Source organism: Armigeres subalbatus, chromosome 2 (genome assembly GCF_024139115.2).
Source record: "Armigeres subalbatus isolate Guangzhou_Male chromosome 2, GZ_Asu_2, whole genome shotgun sequence".
In the NCBI taxonomy this organism is placed as follows: domain Eukaryota; kingdom Metazoa; phylum Arthropoda; class Insecta; order Diptera; family Culicidae; genus Armigeres; species Armigeres subalbatus.
The window spans coordinates 133,429,461-133,451,397 of record NC_085140.1 but is presented as its reverse complement, the minus strand read 5'-3'; the positions used below and the strand labels follow the sequence as shown (position 1 = coordinate 133,451,397).

Here is a 21,937-nt window from a genome sequence, read left to right as displayed (position 1 = left end):
CCTTCAATATTAAGTAAGGGAGAGTTCACTGTAGTATAGTTTTTTGGGAAAGGACTCGACTGAGACAAAAAACGAGAATACAGTCGCCTCTCCACATCTCGATATTGAAGGGCCATCGAGATAGGGAAAGATCGAGGAATGGAAGAAAAATTTAAATGGGTACTAGATCTAAATAAACCCGTTGCTATGAAAAAGGAAACAAATGTACTTTCCTGTTGTTGATGTGTTTGTTAACGGAACTCATTTCATATCAATTTAAACGTACATTTGTTGAAGGATATCCTCAGTTATGCGGTTGAGGTACATCTGATACGATTTGTGGCCAAAGCTGATTAAGCTGATTCATGTGTCACCGGATATTCTGATGCCACCAAATCGAGCATCAGGATATCCGGTGAGAAAAATTTCAAATTGCTGGAATTAAATTGAATGGTACTTATTTATCAAATTTTTAATCCGTCTTATGTAAACCTACTACACCAGCTCTAACAATTTCCAATATTTATATACCATAACGCAAAAAAGATGTTTGAATATGATGTCTAATATGTCTTGATGGAAACTGAGGTTTGTCAAAATCTTCTGTTTGGTAAGTTTTTCTGGTCTTTCATTGATATTTTCCAAAATTACTGGATATAAGATAGTTTCAAAGCCAAAAACAAATAAAAAATCGTGTCGATTTTCTAGGTAATTCGTGGATCGAAGCGTTAACAACGTCAATAACAACAATATTTTGTATTTCTTTCAATTTTTTAGATGTCACGGTACCACTTTATACATTTAATAAAAATATTATTTTATGATGCGCGAGGTCACGGTACTTTACGGCTTCAAGTACATGCATTTTGTACATGATGGCTCGCACTATCGAATTGTCCTGGTGGGTCGCATGACTAAAAAGTTTGGGAACCTTTTCTTTAAAAAAGGCAGTGAACACTATGACCCTGAAAATGCATTTGTAACTCCCTTCACAAAATTTGATTAAAATGATATATCTTGTTGATGTTTGTACGATAATATTAAGGATTTCTTTCATCATCTATTGACAAATTGTACAAAGTATTCGTATTATACACTTTAATATTACAAAAAAATCTCTCCACAATTTTAACAGTGAAATGCCTTGCGGTAACCAGTTTTATAAAAATTAAGTTGCGAATAAGCAAACATATCCAGAATTAGTAGTTTTTATTCCCTAGTACCTGTTGCATGGACTTGAACAGCCCGGGTAACAGATCTACATGTTTGTCGACGCATTTGATTGCGCAACGCTCGAACATCGATGTGTACTTGGAAATATCTTCGTCAGATGGTTTCGGGCCCATTTGTCTTTGATGGTATCGTTGCAGTCCATGACGCAACGTTGTAGTCGGTTATTGAAATTTCCCAGTTCGGTTTCTACGTGCTGTTGGGCACGTTGCACTGGCGTCGAGCAAGCTTCTATGCAACGCTGTACAGAATCCATGCTGGCGTTGCTATCTCTGCAACAACGTGCTGCACATTCGTGCATATCGCCCTGGAAAACCACATGGAATGTTTTTTTTTATCTTTATTCATTCCCAAATAATGTTAGTGTAGAGTGGTGAAAGTTAAGTGAACATTCAAAAACTGCTCCTTTTTTATCGAATGACCATAACAAAATTCTTTGATTAATGCAGACGTACCGAGGGTTATTTGAATAATTAACAAGCCGTTTGAAGAAAAAAATAACAGGTAATTGAATGAAGTAAACAATCTTGTGAGTGAATATCACTTATTATGAAATATTGAATGTAGGAGAGGAGATATAAGGAGATATAAGAGCTGTCTTATTCATAGAACGCTCGGATAATATTTGTTAAATTAAACAGCAAAACGTACACACATTTATGGGTTTACTCCGTTTCCTGGGTTGGATGATTGAATATTTTGTAATATTCCTATTTATGATTCGTTCTTTTGTGTTATCCGACTTTTTAAGATTTCGGCTTTTTGTATTATTCGACCTTTTGGACATATACATATTTTGGACAAGTCTGAACTTTTTCGATTAACAATCTTTAGGGAAGATCTTATAGAAAGTATGTTCATTGCGCAATTTTACTTTAACTCAGTAGCTACTGAGAATTCACCAGCCTAATAATAAGCTTTGAAAAAATCAAAAATGTAATTGTTTGCCTTTCTCGAATACTAAGTATACGTGAAGGCTATACAAACTTTTTATAGGAGGCCCGGAGACCCATAATGTTATATACCAATCGACTCAGCTCAACGAACTGAGATGATGTCTCTTTGTGCGTGATTTCGATAAATTTATGAAGCAAACTAAATTTTTGGTTTTATTTATGTCAGTTAAGCAAGTAAATACTTTTTAAATAAATGTAGATACGTGTAGTTCGGTCTTGCCATTGATGTGGGTATAAATGAGAACGGTGTTGGAAACCTCGAAGTGTGGCAACAGTTTCAAGCTGATCCACATTGGTTTCGTCTATCATAAGGGCAAACAGGTATTTTAAAAAAAAAACCCAGATTAATCCACCTAGCGGTGATGGTGCCTTTCTCGACCTTCGTAAAATGTGTGTGCTTGAAAAAAGATGAGCTAGTGGCTAGGAGTGAAAAAGACAAATTTCTTTGTCCGTTCTATGAAAATCAGATTATTTATGGCAAAGATATTGTAGATCCAGTTGAAAACCGAAAATCATATTTTGTCCCATTTCCGGATGTCGCAACTGCATCGCGAGTGGTGCCCGACTATGGCACAGTTGCGCACTACTCGCGATGCAGTTGCAACATCCGGAAATGCGAGAAAATGCGATTTCGCGGGACCTCGGTTCGGTTTTCAGCTTGATCTACAATATGCTAATAAGAATTTCGACATTTTTGTTTCCTTTTCCAATCTTTTTAACGTACATAACCCTGTTTTATTTCACCCAGTCATATATTTTAAGGATATCACTTTTGGATGTTAGTTGAACTGAAGCTCCGACTACACAAAAAGAAAACGAAAATGTCATTCCCATCACGCGAGCGGAGGGCAATATTTGTTATGATATAAATCTTATGACCGTCTTTCTGCCAAACTCCCGTATGAAGTGGGAGAGACAGAGACATCATCTCAGTTCGTCGAGCTGAATCGATTGGTATATAACACTATGGGTCTCCAGGCCTTCTGTAAAAGTTTGGTTTTTGAGCGAACATACAGCCTTTTCGTATAAAAGGCTAAAATGGTGTTTCAGCCATAACTTCCGATCCCATAGTCCAGTGGTGCTCAGCATTTTGTGTGTTTTTGCCTTAATTTGCTTATCACACAATAAAAATGAGCTTTCATCTTGAAAAGGTAGTACTTGGACGAAAGCTTTCAAATATATCTATCAGCAGAGGATATTAAAACGAATATTGGTGGTAAAATCATTCCGTACGACTTGATCAAAGTAAAATTACCCTGCGGCCCGCGGGCCGCACTTTGTTTTGCTTTTGATCGTTTCGTACGGAGTGAATTTAACACCAACATCCGTTTTATTACCCTCAGCAGATAGATATATTTGAAAGCTTTCGACCAAAGTGCTAATTTGTATGGGTTAGGCTCATTTTATGGTGTGAGAAGTAAATTAAGGAAAAACGCCCAAAGTGCTGAGCACCACTGCCAATAGTCCGATCTGACCAATTTTCAATAGGAAACAATGGGACAGGATTCTGCGTCGAATGCAACTTGTTGCGTGTGAATCGATTAAGGTTAGGTGGCCGAAAAATAGGTGACATTTTTTGTGATTTTCATGAAAAAAGGTATTTTGGTCATAACTTCAGATCCCATAGTCCGACCTGTCCAATTTTCAATAGGAAACAATGGGAAAGGATTTTGCGTCGAATGCAATTTGTTGCGAGCAAATCGGTTGAGAATAAGTGCCTGAAAAATGAGTGACATTTCTTACGCAATATTTTCGTATGAATTTGTATTTTGGCCATAACTCTCGATCCCATAGTCCGATCTGGCCAATTTCAAATAGGAAATAATGGGACAGGATTCTGCGTCGAATGCAACTTGTTGCGAGCAAATCAGTTGAGGATAAGTGTCCGAAAATGAGTGACATTTTTTACGCGATTTTTTGTATGAATTTGTATTTTGGCCATAACTTTTGATCCCATAGTCCGATCTGGCCAATTTGAAATAGAAAACAATGGGACAGGATTCTGCGTCGAATGCAACTTGTTGCGAGCAAATCGGTTGAGGATAAGTGCCCGAAAATGGTGACATTTTTACGTGATTTTTTCGTAGGATTTTGTATTTTGGCCATAACTTTTGATCCCATAGTCCGATCTGGCCAATTTCAAATAGGAAACAATGGGACAGGATTTTGCGTCGAATGCATTTTGTTGCGAGCAAATCGGTTGAGGATAAGTGCCCGAAAAATGAGTGACATTTTTTACGCGATTTTTTCGTAGGATTTTGTATTTTGGCCATAACTTTCGACCCCATAGTCCGATCTGGTCAATTTCAAATAGGATACAATGGGACAGGATTCTGCGTCGAATGCAACTTGTTGCGAGCAAATCGGTTGAGGATAAGTGTCCGAAAAATGAGTGACATTTTTTACGCGATTTTTTCGTAGGATTTTGTATTTTGGCCATAACTTTCGATCCCATAGTATGATCTAGTCAATTTCAAATAGGAAACAATGGGACAGGATTCTGCGTCAAATGCAACTTGTTGCGAGCAAATCGGTTGAGGATAAGTGCCCGAAAAATGAATGACATTTTTTACGCAATTTTTTCGTATGATTTTGTATTTTGGCCATAACTTTCGATCCCATAGTCCGATCTGGCCAATTTGAAATAGGAATCAATGGGACAGGATTCTGCGTCGAATGCAACTTGTTGCGAGCAAATCGGTTGAGGATAAGTGTCCGAAAAATGAGTGACATTTTGTTGAGTAGTTTTGCGCACACACACACACACACAGACATCACCTCGATTCGTCGAACTGAGTCGATTGGTATATAACACTATGGGTCTCCGGGCCTTTTATAAAAAGTTTGTTTTTGGAGCGATCATATAGCCTTTACCGTATACTTAGTATACGAGAAAGGCAAAAAATTAATTGTTTTACATAGGTATATAACTCAATCATCTAGTTCTAGATAAAACGAAAAAGTGTAGTAGCTGTATGATCTGAGGAGAGAGCAAGAAGGGTCAAAATGTGGAAGACGAACTAAGACGGAACTTGATGCAAATAATCATTACTTGCGACAACAAAGCATAATCAAATCATCTTCCAGATTTTACTGGATGTTGTGCTTATACCATCGCGTTACCGAGCGCAGAGCGAGAGAGGGAATAGAAAAACCCCAAATAATATGATTGCTAATGCTCCCCAGTTTTCGACCGAAATGAGTAGATAGGCAGGGCTACGTGTTCAGGAATAACAATGAATCGCCTGCTTTGAGCGTGCTTACAGCGGCACACTAGGAGTTAACTTTTGAAAATCAGTACGGTGAAAAGCATCTAATGTTTAATATCTCGAAAATGAGCACCTTAATCGAAAAAATACTTGGTAGGCGTAGTAGCGGACACCTTCATAATAATTGGTACCAAATAGTTTTTCGTTGAAAGTTACAACTGTTGAGAAAACCCGCGTTAGATGCCTTTCGCCATACAAACTTCGGATGGTTAACTCATGCTGGCTATTTTTCACATATACGTTAGCGCCTGGTGCTGGCAGCGGCGGGTAGGAAACCAGCCACTGTATTTGATTCATTGAAAACGTGTGTGCAATATTTCTCGCAAGTACTAAGATTTGAATTAAGTCAGGCATTTATTAAAACCACAGATAACTAAAACGTTTGACGGCAGAAACTTCGTGTTGGACAATGGGTAGTGTGAGGAAGGACCAACGAATTATTATGTTCACTATCGTTGATCGCTACTAAGTCAGTCCGGAGTAATGATTGTAGACGGTGACAGACGACAGTACGTTTTCGATGGTTTCAATCTAGATCCATCTGACATTCTGACTGATGCATGTTATTAAATGCCAGTAGACAGGCATTTCCCGTTTTTTACTTTGGCTGGATTTTATTTAAAAAAAGCTGGTATAAATCCTTGCAGTAACTCGGATAGAGTGGACAATACGCACGAGAATGCAAATGGCATTCCGACAGACCCAAGCCTAAGCCTTTTTGAACCCTCAAGAAGTGCCTGAGAATTGCTGCCGTCGGAAAGAATGTACACGGTACGCACCTAACTTTGCGCAGCTCTTAACTTTGCGCATTTCGCGATTACTTTTGTTATAACGTTGTTGAACTTGTCAGCACAATATCTTCTTCTTCTTCTTGGCATTACATCCCCACACTGGGACAGAGCCGCCTCGCAGCTTAGTGTTCATTAACCACTTCCACAGTTTTTAACTTTTAACCGATCCATACCAACGCTACCGGATCGGACGATATCCCAATATCTTTCATCAAACTGCTCTGTCCCTTCATACTACCAGCACTCTCCCATCTTTTCAATGCGATTATTGACTCGAAGACCTTTCCATCCAACTGGAAAAAAGCAATCATTACGCCGATCCCCAAAGTCTCGAATCCTGTTCAACCTAAAGACTACAGGCCCATCAGCGTGCTCCCCGCAATGTCGAAGGTACTAGAAAAAATCCTATTAGCTCAAATCACCGAACATCTCGATAATCCAATTGCTCCAATGTTAGCTAAATACCAATCTGGATACCGCAAAGGATACAGCACGACCACCGCCTTGACTAAAATTGTTCATGATATTTATGATGGTTTCGGTAGGAACCACTGCACCGCCATGGTCCTAATTGATTTCTCCCTAGCGTTTAACTGCGTTAGCCACCAGATCCTGAATACAAAACTCCACAATGAGTTTTACTTCTCCCAAGCTGCCTGTGACCTTTTATCATCTTTCCTTGCTCCACGGAAACAGAAAGTTCGCCTGGCTGACGTCGTGTCTGATGAGTGTGATGTATCTGACGGTACCCCGCAAGGATCCTGTTTAAGCGCATTATTGTTTAGTCTGTACATCAACAGTTTACCATCGTCCCTTAAATGCAACTACCATTTGTATGCCGATGATCTACAAGTATACATCTCAGGACCTGCAACAGACATTGACATGCTTATCCAAGCTATCAACGATGATATTCAAGAAATTGTCAATTGGGCTAGAGTCAACAAGCTTTCCCCAAATCCAAAAAAAACCCAAGCAATAGTTTTCACTAAAACAGGAACTATAACTCCTCAAACCGCTATCTCTTTCTGTGGAGAAGTAGTTCCCCTATCTGCCAAAGTCACAAATCTAGGGTTGCTGCTCGACAACAACTTGACATGGTCTCACCAGGTGAATAATGTAGTCATGAGAACATACAACACACTCCGTACGTTTCGCCGATTCTCTCCAGTACTATCGCTTCCAACACGTAAAAAGCTGGTGCAAGCTGCCGTAGTACCCATTTTTACTTATAGTGATGTTGTGTATAGGGGCCCTCTTTAGCCGTGCGGTAAGACGCGCGACTACAAAGCAAGACCATGCTGAGGGTGGCTGGGTTCGATTCCCGGTGCCGGTCTAGACAATTTTCGGATTGGAAATTGTCTCGACTTCCCTGGGTATAAAAGTATCATCGTGTTAGCCTCATGATATACGAATGCAAAAATGGTAACCTGGCTTTGAAACCTCGTAGTTAATAACTGTGGAAGTGCTCAATGAACACTAAGCTGCGAGGCGGCTCTGTCCCAGTGTGGGGATGTAATGCCAATAGGAAGGAAGGAAGGAAGGATGTTGTGTATTACTCAGGACTAACTGTCAGCCTCAAAAATCAGCTTCACCGGTGCTATAAATCGGCTGTACGATTTGTGTTCAACCTTCGTCGACGTGACTCTACAGCAACGGTTCGCAATTCGATTTTGGGTCATGATCTACCCGCAAACTATCATCTACGCATCTGTACATTTATGAGACAAGCATACTTCGGGAACCAACCAGATTACATTTCGCAACACCTGATACGAGGACAGCAAGAACGTACTCAGAACTTCATCATCCCTAGACACACATCGTCAAGTGGCAAGAGCTTGCTGGTATTTGGAACCACTTGCTGGAACGGCTTGCCGCTCGAAACGAAAGAGAAACCAACGCTAACCTCATTCAAGACCGCATTGAAGACCCTAGCATAAATTTAACAAGCTTACTTTAGTTTTTTTTGCTACTCTGTACTTTTGATTCTCTGCTTTACCCGTAATACTGTTAAACTATCAGTCTATCTAAATGTAATTATATTTTAAGACAGTTGCTTCCTTGACACGATAAAAAGTATGTATATACTAACTGGTTATCGTTAAAAAGAAATAAACAATTACAATTACAACTGCGAGGTTTCTAAGCCGGGTTACCATTTTTGCATTCGTATATCATGAGGCTAAACACGATGATACTTTTATGCCCAGGGAAGTCGAGACAATTTCCAATCCGAAAATTGCCTAGACCGACACCAGGAATCGAACCCAGCCACCCTCAGCATGGTCTTGCTTTGTAGCCGAGCGTCTTACCACACGGCTAAGGAGGGCCCCTTGTCAGCACAATATACATGTTATTATAACAGTGCATACATTTTGCCGCAGTTAAATGACACATTTTTCATTTTAATAGTTGAAATGTGTACTGACAACAGTGAAAATGACCAAAATGGCGTGTTCTTAGCACAAATGTCAAGTAACGGTCTACCCGAAAAACTGTATTTTTCACGTTCGGTGATAACTGATTATACATAGATCCAATAATTATAGTATTGTAATTATAAGACTAAATTGGGGCTGGAGGTGTCCAAAATGTGTACATTTGGTCCAAAATATGTTGCACTGTCCAAAACTAAGACTATTTTCATTTCAGAAAGATTTATCAACACTTTATGCCAATTTCAAATTTGTATTTCATAGATGAGACTTCCATCTATGAAATGGTGTGATTTCCGCCTATATCAAAAGTTTGATACATATAAGCGCAGATATCGGTAAGCACTTCCTCTAGGGGTTCAAAATGGAACATTTACCCTATTCCAATATTGAAACAAAAAACTTCGTTACGTAATATTTGAAGGAACCGAGAAACGTCCGACAAAACCTCATGTAAACAATAAAATGCTTACCTGCATCTTACGCAAGATTGTGCGATCCAAGTCATCAACGCGGCGCGATAATTCTAGCTCAATTCTTTGCTTCTGTTGTTCCACCATTTTTTAATTATTTAGCGATTGAAAAATGTCATACAAATCCCTTACGTGCGTTTCTTCGAGAGGTTTTTTTTGAACTGTTTAATTTATGATTCTGATTCCGGAAAGTTTATCGAAGAACTCGCACAAAAAACACTTGCCAAGGCCGGCAGATCACTTCACACGACATGCGTGCACATCAAGGGCCTCATACGCCTGTCACTGGCGAACAAAGCTCGTGTACTCTGCATCGAAGCTTAGAACCGGTGTTAGGGCGCAATCGTTAATGTGAACATTTTTATATTCGGTTATTTACTGCAAATAAATTCTTTTTCGAGTCCCTACATTCAAGCAGGTATCTCAAGCATACCACATCGTTATATTGCTGCATGATTGAGTGTTTAATTTTGATAAAATATCGAAAACAAAAGTGTGCACAAAAATTGCCTCGCCATAACAAAAAGGTGGTAGAGAATTAACACTGTTGTTTACAGTTTAGAACCAAATCCAGATGTCGCACATGTTGGGGTAGGGATTCAGTGCTCCACCTTCTCCCCCTGGTGCACATGTGGTGTGGGAGTGTGGGTGTGTCAATGTCAGAGATGTAAAACTGTCACAGTTGATTGTTTATATAATTCGAGAAGTCAACAGTGGTCAAGCACACACATACACGGAAAGATAAAAAAACCTAAAATGAAGAATCGAAATTCGATTTTCTTTCAGGAAACGATGAAGCTAATCGTCCTGAACGCGTCAGATTCTTTCCCGACTCAGAAGTCGAATGGAACATTGTGGAACAATGTCGAGGAAGGAATGGAATGTCTATTTTCAAATTTCAAATTAAACAATGTTTCTTTCGATTTATGAGTCTAAAGAAAAACTGACGCATTCAGGATGATTAGCTTCATCGTTCCATGAAAGAAAATCGAATGTAGGACCCATTTTAGGACCCAATTGATAATATGACGGCCTGACGTTTTGGTCTGATGGTTCATTCCAGCCCGGTGGCATCCCTATCTCACACAATAGGTTTGTTTTGCAGCCAACATTGCGCGACCGTATCCCACTGACAGTTCTGTATCCTAATGAGAATCAAATGTGATGTACACATACTATTATGAATTTTACACTGAGATGTTGGCTGCAAAAACATGGCGTCGTGCCACCCACCTGGTTCATTCGTTCTGAAATTTTGCCTTTCCAGCAACAGAAGTTGCTCAGCCCAAAACATGACTTAATAGGGTTTGTCTCATTTGGAGAATTGCTGGTGCTACCCAGCAATTCCAAAATGACATGCTGTTTAATTTAATAAGCCGCCGAATGGGGTTGCCATAGTTGAATAGCCGCCGTGTGTAAAGTTAATAAATTCATCGGAGGCTGATTGAGATGATCACGATAGACTAACGCAAAATGAACTCCCCCAAGAAATTATGACGTTTGAGCGGGTCGCATAATGAACGCAAAATGAACTTTTGTTCGAGAAGACGACCCGCTCAAATGTCAAAATCCATCGGGTGAGTGAATTTGATGAACTCCTGCACAGGTCTATCTGAGTGTTTATCTTGGGATGCATAATATCTCGGCACCAACATTTCAAAAGGGCGAAACTGCTTTTGTAAACAAGAGCTTCTCACGTCTCTGGTGGGCTTATTTGTGCCGAGGGGCGATTCACTTGTGTATTTTCGATTCAGTTTGACGTATTGAATAACGATTTGATGTATTTTACGTGTATTTTCACGTATTGAATGTAATAATGAATTAAATTGAATTTAAAGAAATTGTTGTGTAATTATGTAATATTAGTGTATTTTGCAAATAAACTGATTCAAGTCGAATATTCGTATATTTTGACTTTTCAGTGTTTACGATCGATCCTAAATTGAAACTATTTTTTTTCTCGATGTTTTTATTTATCCAACTCGTATGATTTAAACCGACTTGCATATTCATTGCATTTTATTATAAATTTCTGCTTCATTAAAGTGTGGATCCAATCCGGCGAGTCTGTTAGTATCGAATCCGATTTTTGGCGCGGTACAGGATATTTCGAAATGGGAAATAATTTCGACTCCCTATATGCATATTTTATCCATTGTGCATGCCATACAGGCATGCATGCCGTATCAGGCATTGAAAAACTTTTAAACAAATTGTGGAAATATCTGGAGAAATTTGAATTTCACCAATGAAACTCTGTGAGATTCGAAGAGTATACTTCATTAAGGGTCTGTCTCATTTGGAGAATTAAACTTAAAAGTGACAGTTCGAAAATTAGCATATAACCCGGTAATAAGAATGGCTGGTGCTGCCCAGCAATTCCAATAAGACATCGATGCAAAATGATTCGATATCTGTCAAAAGTAATCTTGCTCTGCGAGCAGGGTTATTTGATAATTATTGAAATGTCACTTTTAAGTTTAATTTCAGTTTAATTATCCAAATGAGACAGAGCCTAAAAGATGTTTAAAGTTACCTATAGGTTATCTTGCGCATCAAAATAGTTTTCCTACCTGTATAAGGAATGTCCCGGGCTCAAAGAACAATTGTCCTAACTTCATGATTGTCCGGATTTCTGGGAAGAAGCATCAGAAGCATGGAGTTTCTGCAATGATAAACGAAACAATAATATGAGGTAAAACCTTATGGAAATTGAACCTCGGACAGCAGCACATTCAGCAGGATGCCTGTTTACTTACCTTATAAAAAATGGCTCACAGATAGGATGAATCGAAACCAAGTCTGCCTTTTTATCGGAGGCACAACATGAAGACAATTTTAACGGGTGGTCTCGCGGTGATAAACTTGTTATTATTTATTTACTGATGATGTGATGTGAATGTCAAAAGAAGACCGAGACAGTCTCGTTGCATTGTGGACCTATAGGAAATCAGTTGATGGTCAAAATTGTATTTCCTCGTGCACATAATAAATGTCAAATTGTTTTAAGTATATTTATATAAAGGTATTATATAGCATTAAAAAAATGTGATGCTTTGAATCGAACAATGAGCTATAGTTGAAAAACATATTAGAGTAAATATTGTTTTCTTATTTCTTCCGAGTTTTTTTTGTATTGAGCCATCCCATAGTGTTCCAAAGTTGAGATTTTTTCTTTGTTCTATGCCGGCCATGCTAGGTAATTTGACAGTTCTACAATTCTCAAGTTGAAAAATAAAACTTTTGAATTCACACTTTCAACAAAGGAAGAATACTTTCGAATCAAATACAATACTTTGCTTGTAAGCGATTTGACTTTTATTTTAAAGAAAAATACTCACTCTTCAGTTACAAAGTACAACATTTTTAATTATAACAATATTCGTTTTTTCTGTGTATATAAGTTTATTATTATAGAAATGAAAGACAGAAATTCTTCTTCTTCGATGACTCTACATTCAAGCCTTCAAGCTTTGCCTGCTGTTCAACATTTCGTCAGTTATTAATCGTGTGGTAAGAACAATGGATATACTATGCCCAGGAAGTCGGTAATGTTTTCCACCCTATAATATCCTAGACCAGAGCGAGAATCAAACTCGCCATTTCTGGATTGGAAATCCAACGCCTTTGCTCGCACGGCTAATTGGAGACCCATAGGATATATGTAATACAATAAAGCAATTATTATTTGTCTGAAACATAATCAACATTTCCCATCTCTGGGTTCTCATATGTCGTGACAGACAATCCAAGTCCTGAATATGTTCTAATCATCGAACTAATATGGCGAATATGAATCCCCCTGCGGCGTACCGATGTTTGTCATCACGTCTCGGTGAAAATCCAACAGTCGCATTGCATTTTGTAGTTATATTTTAGGGATCCGCTGTTCACACCTAAATTTGGGTCACTTCCTGATCCCAAATGTAGTCAAATGTGTAAGATGATTTGCTTGTCCAAAATGCAAAGCGACAGGCAGATCCACGAAATCTGTTGAAAATATTTTGTTTAGATTTAATTGGATGGGATTCTAAGTATGAAAGACGTCTAAGCTTTTGTCTTCTTTGAGGCATACGTTTCTCAGCAAATAATGTTCTTTTTTGCGTAATGGCGATCTCACCCGAATTTAGATGTATTTGATGATTTGTTTTGCATTATTTGCATTAAAATATGATAATTGATATTTTCGTGTAAATATGCATTTTTATGAATTAGTTTTATTTCCGTGTATTAGGTGTATTGCTGTGCATTATTTGTATTTTTGTGCAATATTTGCATTTTTGTGCATTATTTGCATTTTCGTGCATTATTTGTATTTTTATGCATTATTTTCATTTACGTATTTTCAATTCATCATTCGATAGTAGTGAATCGCCCCTCGATTTGTGCTCACCCACGCAATCCAGCACCATTAAATGAAAGAAGAGGATTCGATGCTTCCATCAATGGTGTTGGATTGCGTGGGTGGGCTCAAATTAACCCACCAGCGACGTGAGAAGCTTTTGTTTACAAAAGCAGTTTCGCCCTTTTGAAATGTTGGTGCCGATCTGTCAAAAGTAATCTTGCTGTGCGTGCAGGGTTATTCGATAATTGACCTTGTTCGTCAAAAAATTTCATTCGCTTAATCGATCCTTTGATTTTTTTTTGGCTTTTATTATTAGGCTATCCATGAGGACATTCAACGATGGAACTTGTAGGAAATAATAGAATAATACTAAATATAATAAAATTGATGCAGTCAGGAACTGTTTAATTGGAGCATAAGTCGCGTTATGTGCCGTGTTGGATGGACAAAGTTGTGAGAGTGTCAGCGAGACACATTCAATGGTGACGACTTGCGTGAGAGAGAGAGAGTCATGTGATTGAGCATGAAGCGGAAAATGCCGCTCGTAGAGGACATGAATGCACAAGATCGATTAGGAAAGCTCAGTTTTGTGACGAACGTAGTTGCTGACGGTTGTGTGAAGTGTAACCAAAAAAAAAATGAAAAAAAAGAAATGAATAGAAAAGAATGTGTGAACCCTATTGATAAGTGTTTAGTGCTAATTAAATAAGGCTATCTGACGTTTAATCATCTTTCTCTTGCACGCGCACGGAAAGGATAGGATTTGTTTTCATACGGAAACGCTTCCGAAGCGTTTCCGTATGAAAACAAACCCTATCCCGTCTGTGCGCGTGCAAGAGAAAGACGATAAACGTCAGATAGCCTTATATGAAAGAAATCCCGACAATGGCATAGTCGGTACAAGGTTTAACGCTCCCAAATCATTGGGTTTTTTTTTAGTGAAGTGAGTGTACTCGATATCCATTTTGGATTTATTTGCGATTGGCTGATGTTCCGGAACGCTACAGCTGGAAGTTTCACTGTTGCCGCATCATTACCGTAAGTCTTTTCATTCGATTTTGCCGGATGGTGCGTACAGTATAAACAAAATATGGTAACCACGATAGACTAACGCAAAATGAGCTCCCCCAAGAAATTATGACGTTTCAGCGGGTCGCATAATGAACGCAAAATGAACTTTTGTTCGAGAAGACGACCCGCTCAAATGTCAAAATCCATCGGGTGAGTGAATTTGATGAACTCCTGCACAGATCTATTATGTTCCTTGTTTTGCATTGAGCTGCTACCCGCGGAGTGAAAGTAGTATTAGCAGACGCGCAGTACAGGGTTGTTTCAGAATTTTATCGCATGTTTGGAATAATTTTGTATGAGCTTAAACTGTTAATAATTTCGCACTAAGCAAATTGATATGATTAAATTCGTATAATAGTTTTTATGTCCAGTTACCATTGTATTTGTAATTGAGCTTTGAAGTACTAATGCAGGAATTGCCCAGAAGCGTAAGCTGGTTTCATAGAAGAGAGTCATGCTTGATATAATTTGCCCGATTGTTTTGTTAACCTTTTGACGTGACGTTAACCAGCATAACGATTTATATATATGTTGGTGTGTGTACAGGGCAGGTTGAGATTTTTAGGGATTCTGGCTACACTAAAGGGCTGTTTGAGTACGTTGTTACCTGTTGTTACTTTTAGATGACTGTTCTATCATGTTACCATGAAACACAGTTTTGGTAAGATATCTCGGAAAGGATGCGATTTTGAAAGTTGACATCTTTGACAAGTTGTTCGGACAGTCGAAAACGTCTAATTGAAGATAAGTTCAATTTTGAATTCAGCCACTTGGTGGCGCTAGTGTGTATGACAACACTGTTTTGGTAAGATAATTCGGAAATTATGAGTTTTTTGAAGTTGACATCTTTGACAAAGTTGTTCGGGCAGTCGAAAACGTCGAATTGAAGATAAAGTTTGGTTTGAATTCACCCACTTGGTGGCGCTAGTGTGTATGGAAACACCGTTTTGGTAAGATATCTCGGAAATTATGAGTTTTTGAAAGTTGACATCTTTGACAAAGTTGTTCGGATAGTCGAAAACGTTGAATTGAAGATAAGTTGGGTTTTGAATTCAGCCACTTGTTGGCGCTAGTGTGTATGGAACACTGTTTTGGTAAGATATCTTGGAAATTATGAGTTTTTTAAAGTTGACATCTTTGACAAAGTTGTTCGGATAGTCGAAAACGTTGAATTGAAGATAAGTTTGGTTTTGAATTCAGCCACTTGGTGGCGCTAGTGTGTATGGGAACACCGTTTTGGTAAGATATCTCGGAAATTATGAGTTTTTTAAAGTTGACATCTTTGACAAAGTTGTTCGGGCAGTCGAAAACGTCGAATTGAAGATAAAGTTGGTTTTGAATTTAGCCACTTGGTGGCGCTAGTGTGTATGGAAACACTGTTTTGGTAAGATATCTCGGAAATTATGAGTTTTTGAAAGTTGACATCTTTGACAAAGTTGTTCGGATAGTCGAAAACGTTGTATTGAAAATATAGTTTGGATTTGAGTTTAGCCACTTGGTGGCGCTAGTGTAATGTATGGAACACTGTTTTGGTAAGATATCTTGGAAAATATAAGTTTTTTGAAAGTTGACATCTTTGACAAAGTTGTTTGGACAGTCTAAAGCGTCGAATTGAAGATAAATTTGGTTTTGAAATCATCCACTTGATGGCGCTTAGTGTGAATGGAAACACTGTTTTGGTAAGATATCTCGGAAATTATGAGTTTTTGAAAGTTGACATCTTTGACAAAGTTGTTCAAATAGTCGAAAACGTTGAATTGAAGATAAGTTTGGTTTTGAATTCAGCCACTTGGTGGCGCTAGTGTGTATGGGAACACCGTTTTGGTAATATATCTCGGAAATTATGAGTTTTTGAAAGTTGACATCTTTGACAAAGTTGTTCGGGCAGTCGAAAACGTCGAATTGAAGATAAAGTTGGTTTTGAATTTAGCCACTTGGTGGGGTTAGTGTGTATGGAAACACTGTTTTGGTAAGATATCTTGGAAATTATGAGTTTTTTAAAGTTGACATCTTTGACAAAGTTTTTCGGACAGTCGAAAACGTCGAATTGAAGATAAGTTTGGTTTGAATTCAGCCACTTGGTGGCGCTTAGTGTGTATGAAAACACCGTTTTGGTAAAATGTTTCGGAAATTATGCGATTTTGAAAGTTGACATTTTTGACAAAGTTGTTCGGGCAGTCGGAAACGTTTAATTAAAGATAAGACTGGTTTTGAATTCAGCCACTTGGTGGTGCTAGTGTGTATGGAAACGCAGTTTTGGTAAGATATCTCGGAAATTATGAGTTTTTGAAAGTAGTCAACTTTGACAAAGTTGTTCGGGCAGTCGAAAACGTTGAATTGAAAATCAGTTTGGTTTTAAATTCAGCCACTTGGTGGCACTAGTGTGTATGGAAACACCGTTTTGGTAAGATGTTTCGGAAATTGTGCGATTTTGAAAGTGAACATCTTTGACAAAGTTGTTCGGACAGTCGAAAACGTCGATTTGAAGATAAGTTGGGTTTTGAATTCCCCCACTTGGTGGCGCTAGTGTGTATAAAAACATCGTCTTGGCAAGATATTTCGGAAATTAAAAGTTGACATCTATGACAACTTGCATGCTTGGAGGGATGAAAACGTTGTATTGGAGATTAGTTTAATATTAGTGGAAAAGTTGACAGTTAATCCAGACTTCGGATGGGCTGGAACGATGTGGAACAATTGAAAGCAAATCCAACTTCCAAGCGAGTTGGTACGTCTCCGATGTCTTCTACATGCGAGTAGGCGTTTGATCCGGGTGGAGCAGTTGAGAGTTAATCCAATCTTCGAATAGGTTGGAACGGTGTGGACCAATTAAAAGCAAATCCAACTTCCGAGCGGGTTGGTACGTCTCCGATGTCTTCTACATGCGAGTAGGCGTTTGATCCGGGTGGATCAGTTGAGAGTAAATCCAATCTTCGAATAGGTTGGAATGGTGTGGACCAATTAAAAGCAAATCCAACTTCCGAGCGGGTTGGTACGTCTCCGATGTCTTCTACATGCGAGTAGGCGTTTGATTCGGGTGGATCAGTTGAGAGTTAATCCAATCTTCGAATAGGTTGGAATGGTGTGGACCAATTAAAAGCAAATCCAACTTCCGAGCGGGTTGGTACGTCTCCGATGTCTTCTACATGCGAGTAGGCGTTTGATCCGGGTGGATCAGTTGAGAGTAAATCCAATCTTCGAATAGGTTGGAACGGTGTGGACCAATTGAAAGCAAATCCAACTTCCGAGTGGGTTGGTACGTCTCCGATGTCTTCTACATGCGTGTAGATGTTTGATCCGGGTGGATCGGTTGAGAGTAAATCAAATCCTTGAAATGGTTAAAACGATGTGAAACAATAGACCTTTCCCGTGAAAAAATATTATTTGCTCAAATGGTTCTTTTTATTTTTCTGAGACACTTTTCCCAAGAAACCTGTATTTTTATACGCCTGGAACTATTGAAAACAATCAAAACTTTTTTGAGTTTTTCACTCCTGTTTCCTCTATCATTTTATTCTCCACAAAACCCATTGAACCCAAGTCTACCCTTTACCATCCTGTCATTTTAAGTGGTGAAATTTCATTTGTTTTTGTTTTGCTTTTTTCATGTGGAAAAAAAAACAACCGCTTCTCGCGACTAAATACTAGATATTTGGATATATATAATCGTTATATTAATATTATCGTTATCGAGTGTTCATCTATATCGGCCCGCATAAATATCACTGAACTGATCGGACTCTGTCGCAGGAAAATCATCCAAACTCTAGAAGGATGCTTAATTAGTTCCCTGCAGCATGTCAAATGTGATTCCGCACCTGAATGACAGCACTGTGATGGACCACCTTCAGGACTTTCTTCTCCATTCAGTCATCCATCAAATTATTCGTCAGTCAGCCAAATTTATTATGTGGGTTTTTCGCCCGATCGGACCTGGCTCGGAAACTAGTCAATACTCTACGTGATCACAATATGAATCGGTAGAGAAATGACGAGGGAACCGCGGGAACACATCTCGTTTTCCGGAAGCAACTGTGCTTCCTTCGACAAAGCCTACGGTTAACTACACCAATCACCGCAAATCCGTGCATTCTTTGGCCTTCATGGAATCGATAAGGTTAGTACTTTTGAAAAGATGTTAAAGCACATACTAATTTATGCATTTTTATATTGTTGCTAAAGATAAACCATCTCTTGCGATTCCGGTGTTAACCTTTAGGATCCGTTCGTACCAACCCAAATCGATTAGCTGGACGCACCTAAATACACTCCCGTTTCTGTGATGAATACATTCCCGTCTGGTATTGGCCGGAACTGCCGCATTCGCATGATCGATGCCCGCACCTTCGGCTACTGCAACGAAAGGCGTATTTTCAGTGCCCTGATTGGTTCGGTAAAAACTATTGCTATTTTACCTTCTGGAGTGTGGATAGCCGTAAGACTCAGCTCCGAGCACGTAACCGTCCTCGATGTACGAACCGGAGTTATTATTTCCTCCTGGAGAGTGAACGACAGTGATCTATTGAAGCTGCTGGCACCGAATTAGAATAAACTGATCACTAAATACCAGCTTGGATTATTCCCTCAGTGTGTGGAACCCCAGTACGGGAAATCAACAGTTTAATTTGAAGTCTACGATTCCGCTGAACGAGGAAAGTGAATCCTTTTAAAGTTAATATGCATACGTCATTAAAGCTTACGAGGCCACCTTGTATAAATGACTGCATTTCCTGTTGAACTGAGCTTAAATAGCTGCAAGCTGATCATTGATAACGGCTGTTTGGAATAAGTTCGCCGGAGCACAACATATATAGCTGAATTTGTACAGAACCTTCACATGTGGAAGTTTATCTTCATAAACACCAGATCGGCGTTTTCATGGCTTAGCTTGTACCTGGTAGGATGTTCTATTTCCGGATTCGCTACCGTCAACTCGGATATAGATATATGTACTTGGCAAGGCATTGTTTTAGTGGGGTCGTGGTACATACATCAAATTAAATTGTGGTGGACAACATTGTGAATTGCGGTGTAGCTCAACAATACATCTGTTCTACAAGAATTCTCAAATGGACTGGTGATTGCGACCGTGGACACCGATTTTTTAACCGTGGTTCAGCATCACAACATCAACGATCCTAAGAACATAACTATTTCAAAATATCCGATAATACTGGTGGTAACCTGATCCAAAATTCTTCTACTAACAGGCTATCGTTTTTAATAAAGCACCAATTGCCAATTTAATACAGTATAGTGTGGGTATGTCCTCCGATATTCCCCTGTTAGTATGCGATGTATCCGGAAAAGTTCTTATGAATGCCATCAGTACAATCGGTAGGTCTGGACACCCTGGATTGAGGCGAGCCAAGCAATTGGTTCAAGTAGGGTAGAATCTGCTTTGCGATGAACTATCAAATAGTGGAATCGTAAAAACGGACACTGTGTCCAGAGAGTCGAAAAAATTTGAATTGAAATGAATTCGCCATCTCTGTGATTTTGTTTTACATAAACTAATGTAAATAATAAATATATGTTTTAGAACTTTTTTGATTTTTTTGTTGTATAATTTATATCAAGATTTCTTTTTAATACAAAGTTTTACATTGTGAATGGTATTAGTGTTTTGGAAGTGATGAATAACGCCGCCTTGATATTCTGCCGAATATGATCAGTTGCTCCACTTCTAATTTGGTTGAGGAATCTCCCTCTGAAGTCTCTGTTGGAAATGTTGCTGCTAATCGAAAATAACTATCGGAAGACTAAATGCCAGTTGGATTATGATCCATTGAGGTAACTTTCCAGACGTCAATTTGGACAAACGATTACGCATCAGTCGACAAGTTCAATTTGCTGGGTTTCTCCGAGTAGTACGATATTTTTCCCAAGCACCTTCGAAAGGAATTCATTTGGGATAATGTTTTACCTGCGAGATTACTTGGCAATCTAACTGCACTGATTATGTGTCTTTCCATAATTTCCAATAATATTCCATTGAAATTTACAAATGGTGGGGGTTGTTTTTCGAAAGGGAAAGAAAAGTGCAATTGGTACTAAGCATGGTAGTCACATATGTTCCACACTATGTTTAATTTAAGCGACAAGTGCTACATAGTATTGTACATGGTGTGATTGACTGATCTGGGTGGTAGTGGCGGTGGTGGTACAGTGTACTGTAACAGTGGTGCTATGAAAAGCTGCGAAAAGCGTTCAAACGCCAATCAGGAAAATACGTGCGGGTCGCTCAGATGACCCACGATGGAGTGCTGTGGTCAGATTTATTCGTAGTCGTATCGGAGATCAGCAACACCTTCATTCCATTCTTGAGCTGCAGTCTTCGTCTGCTTATGATTTGGAATTTTCCGTGGCGGTCTCATCGCAACTTTTGCAAAAAAGCATTCGTTTACGAAACGGTCGCCGGTGTTTGCTGCTTCCACTGGACGGTGTTAGCGTTATGCTCCTTTCGCTTTTGTCGGTCAACCGACCGAGCCGAGCTCTAGCTTTCCGCTTCGATCCCATTTCAGCAAAACTGTTGTAACGAAACGGTTATTAGATTTTCACAAATTTCACCAAACACATTTTACAAAAAAGAATGACAAACAAACAAGAAAAATTCTGCCGTGGTTGATGATGTAATGAAAAACTAACGACTTAGCTACAAGAATCGTTCGTAGGATGAGAACAACAATGTTATGTACGTCGTGATAGGATTGCTTACCAGTGGGTAGTGGGAAGAAAACTGCTTTCAAAATGTACTTACCGATGGAGGGGCACCAAAAATATGTTGCCTTCTGGTTTGATGAGTGGAAAGGAGGACTGTTGTTTTGATTGTGGATTTGCTTGGGACTTTTTCATTCGTCCAGGATCTTGGCTTGCCCTGTATCGAGACCCCATCCAACCAGTGTTCCATGTTCGTCTAGATGGCGGACCATCGAAGATGATGTTGGTTGGATTCATTATGACCGGATTTGATCCGACATCTCCAATCAGACGCTCCGTATCGGTGAATGTTTCGTAAATGTCGTTGTTTATGATTTTGACACACCGACGAAACAAGAAAACAAAATAACTTTCCGGAATGAAATTTATTTTCACATCGTGCACTCAATATTTATGACATTTCAAATGTAAATAAACATGATACAGAGATGCCAGAAAAAATAGTTGAACGATGTTCTCACCGCTGTCAAGTGTTGCCAAATATGCTGAATCTCATAGGATCACCATCGTCTGGTAGGAATATTCACCTCGTAAAACAGACGATGTTATTTTTTTCAAAAAATTGTATGAAAATAACCGTTTCATAAAAACAGCTTATTTTATGCGCAATGTTATCTAAACTCAAGGATGTTTTAGGATAAAATACAAAACATAGGTGTTTGGTC

General features: G+C 38.9%; 2 protein-coding genes across 2 annotated transcripts; both read right to left on the bottom strand.

The window, feature by feature from the left end:
- Nucleotides 1–1,062: 1,062 nt before the first annotated feature.
- Nucleotides 1,063–9,412, bottom strand: LOC134210868 (protein FAM136A-like). Its single transcript, XM_062687254.1, is given in 3 exon segments — nt 1,063–1,327; nt 1,330–1,516; nt 9,137–9,412. Coding segments are annotated over 3 exon segments (423 nt in total). The 5' UTR covers nt 9,224–9,412; the 3' UTR covers nt 1,063–1,178.
- A 10,825-nt stretch (nt 9,413–20,237) lies between these two features.
- Nucleotides 20,238–21,652, bottom strand: LOC134215135 (uncharacterized). The gene is made up of 2 exons (XM_062694386.1): nt 21,313–21,652; nt 20,238–21,081 (listed from the first exon to the last, which is right to left on the bottom strand). The coding sequence occupies exons 1-2, from the start codon at nt 21,507–21,509 to the stop codon at nt 20,898–20,900; spliced, it is 381 nt and encodes a 126-aa protein (XP_062550370.1). The 5' UTR covers nt 21,510–21,652; the 3' UTR covers nt 20,238–20,897.
- Nucleotides 21,653–21,937: the final 285 nt, after the last annotated feature.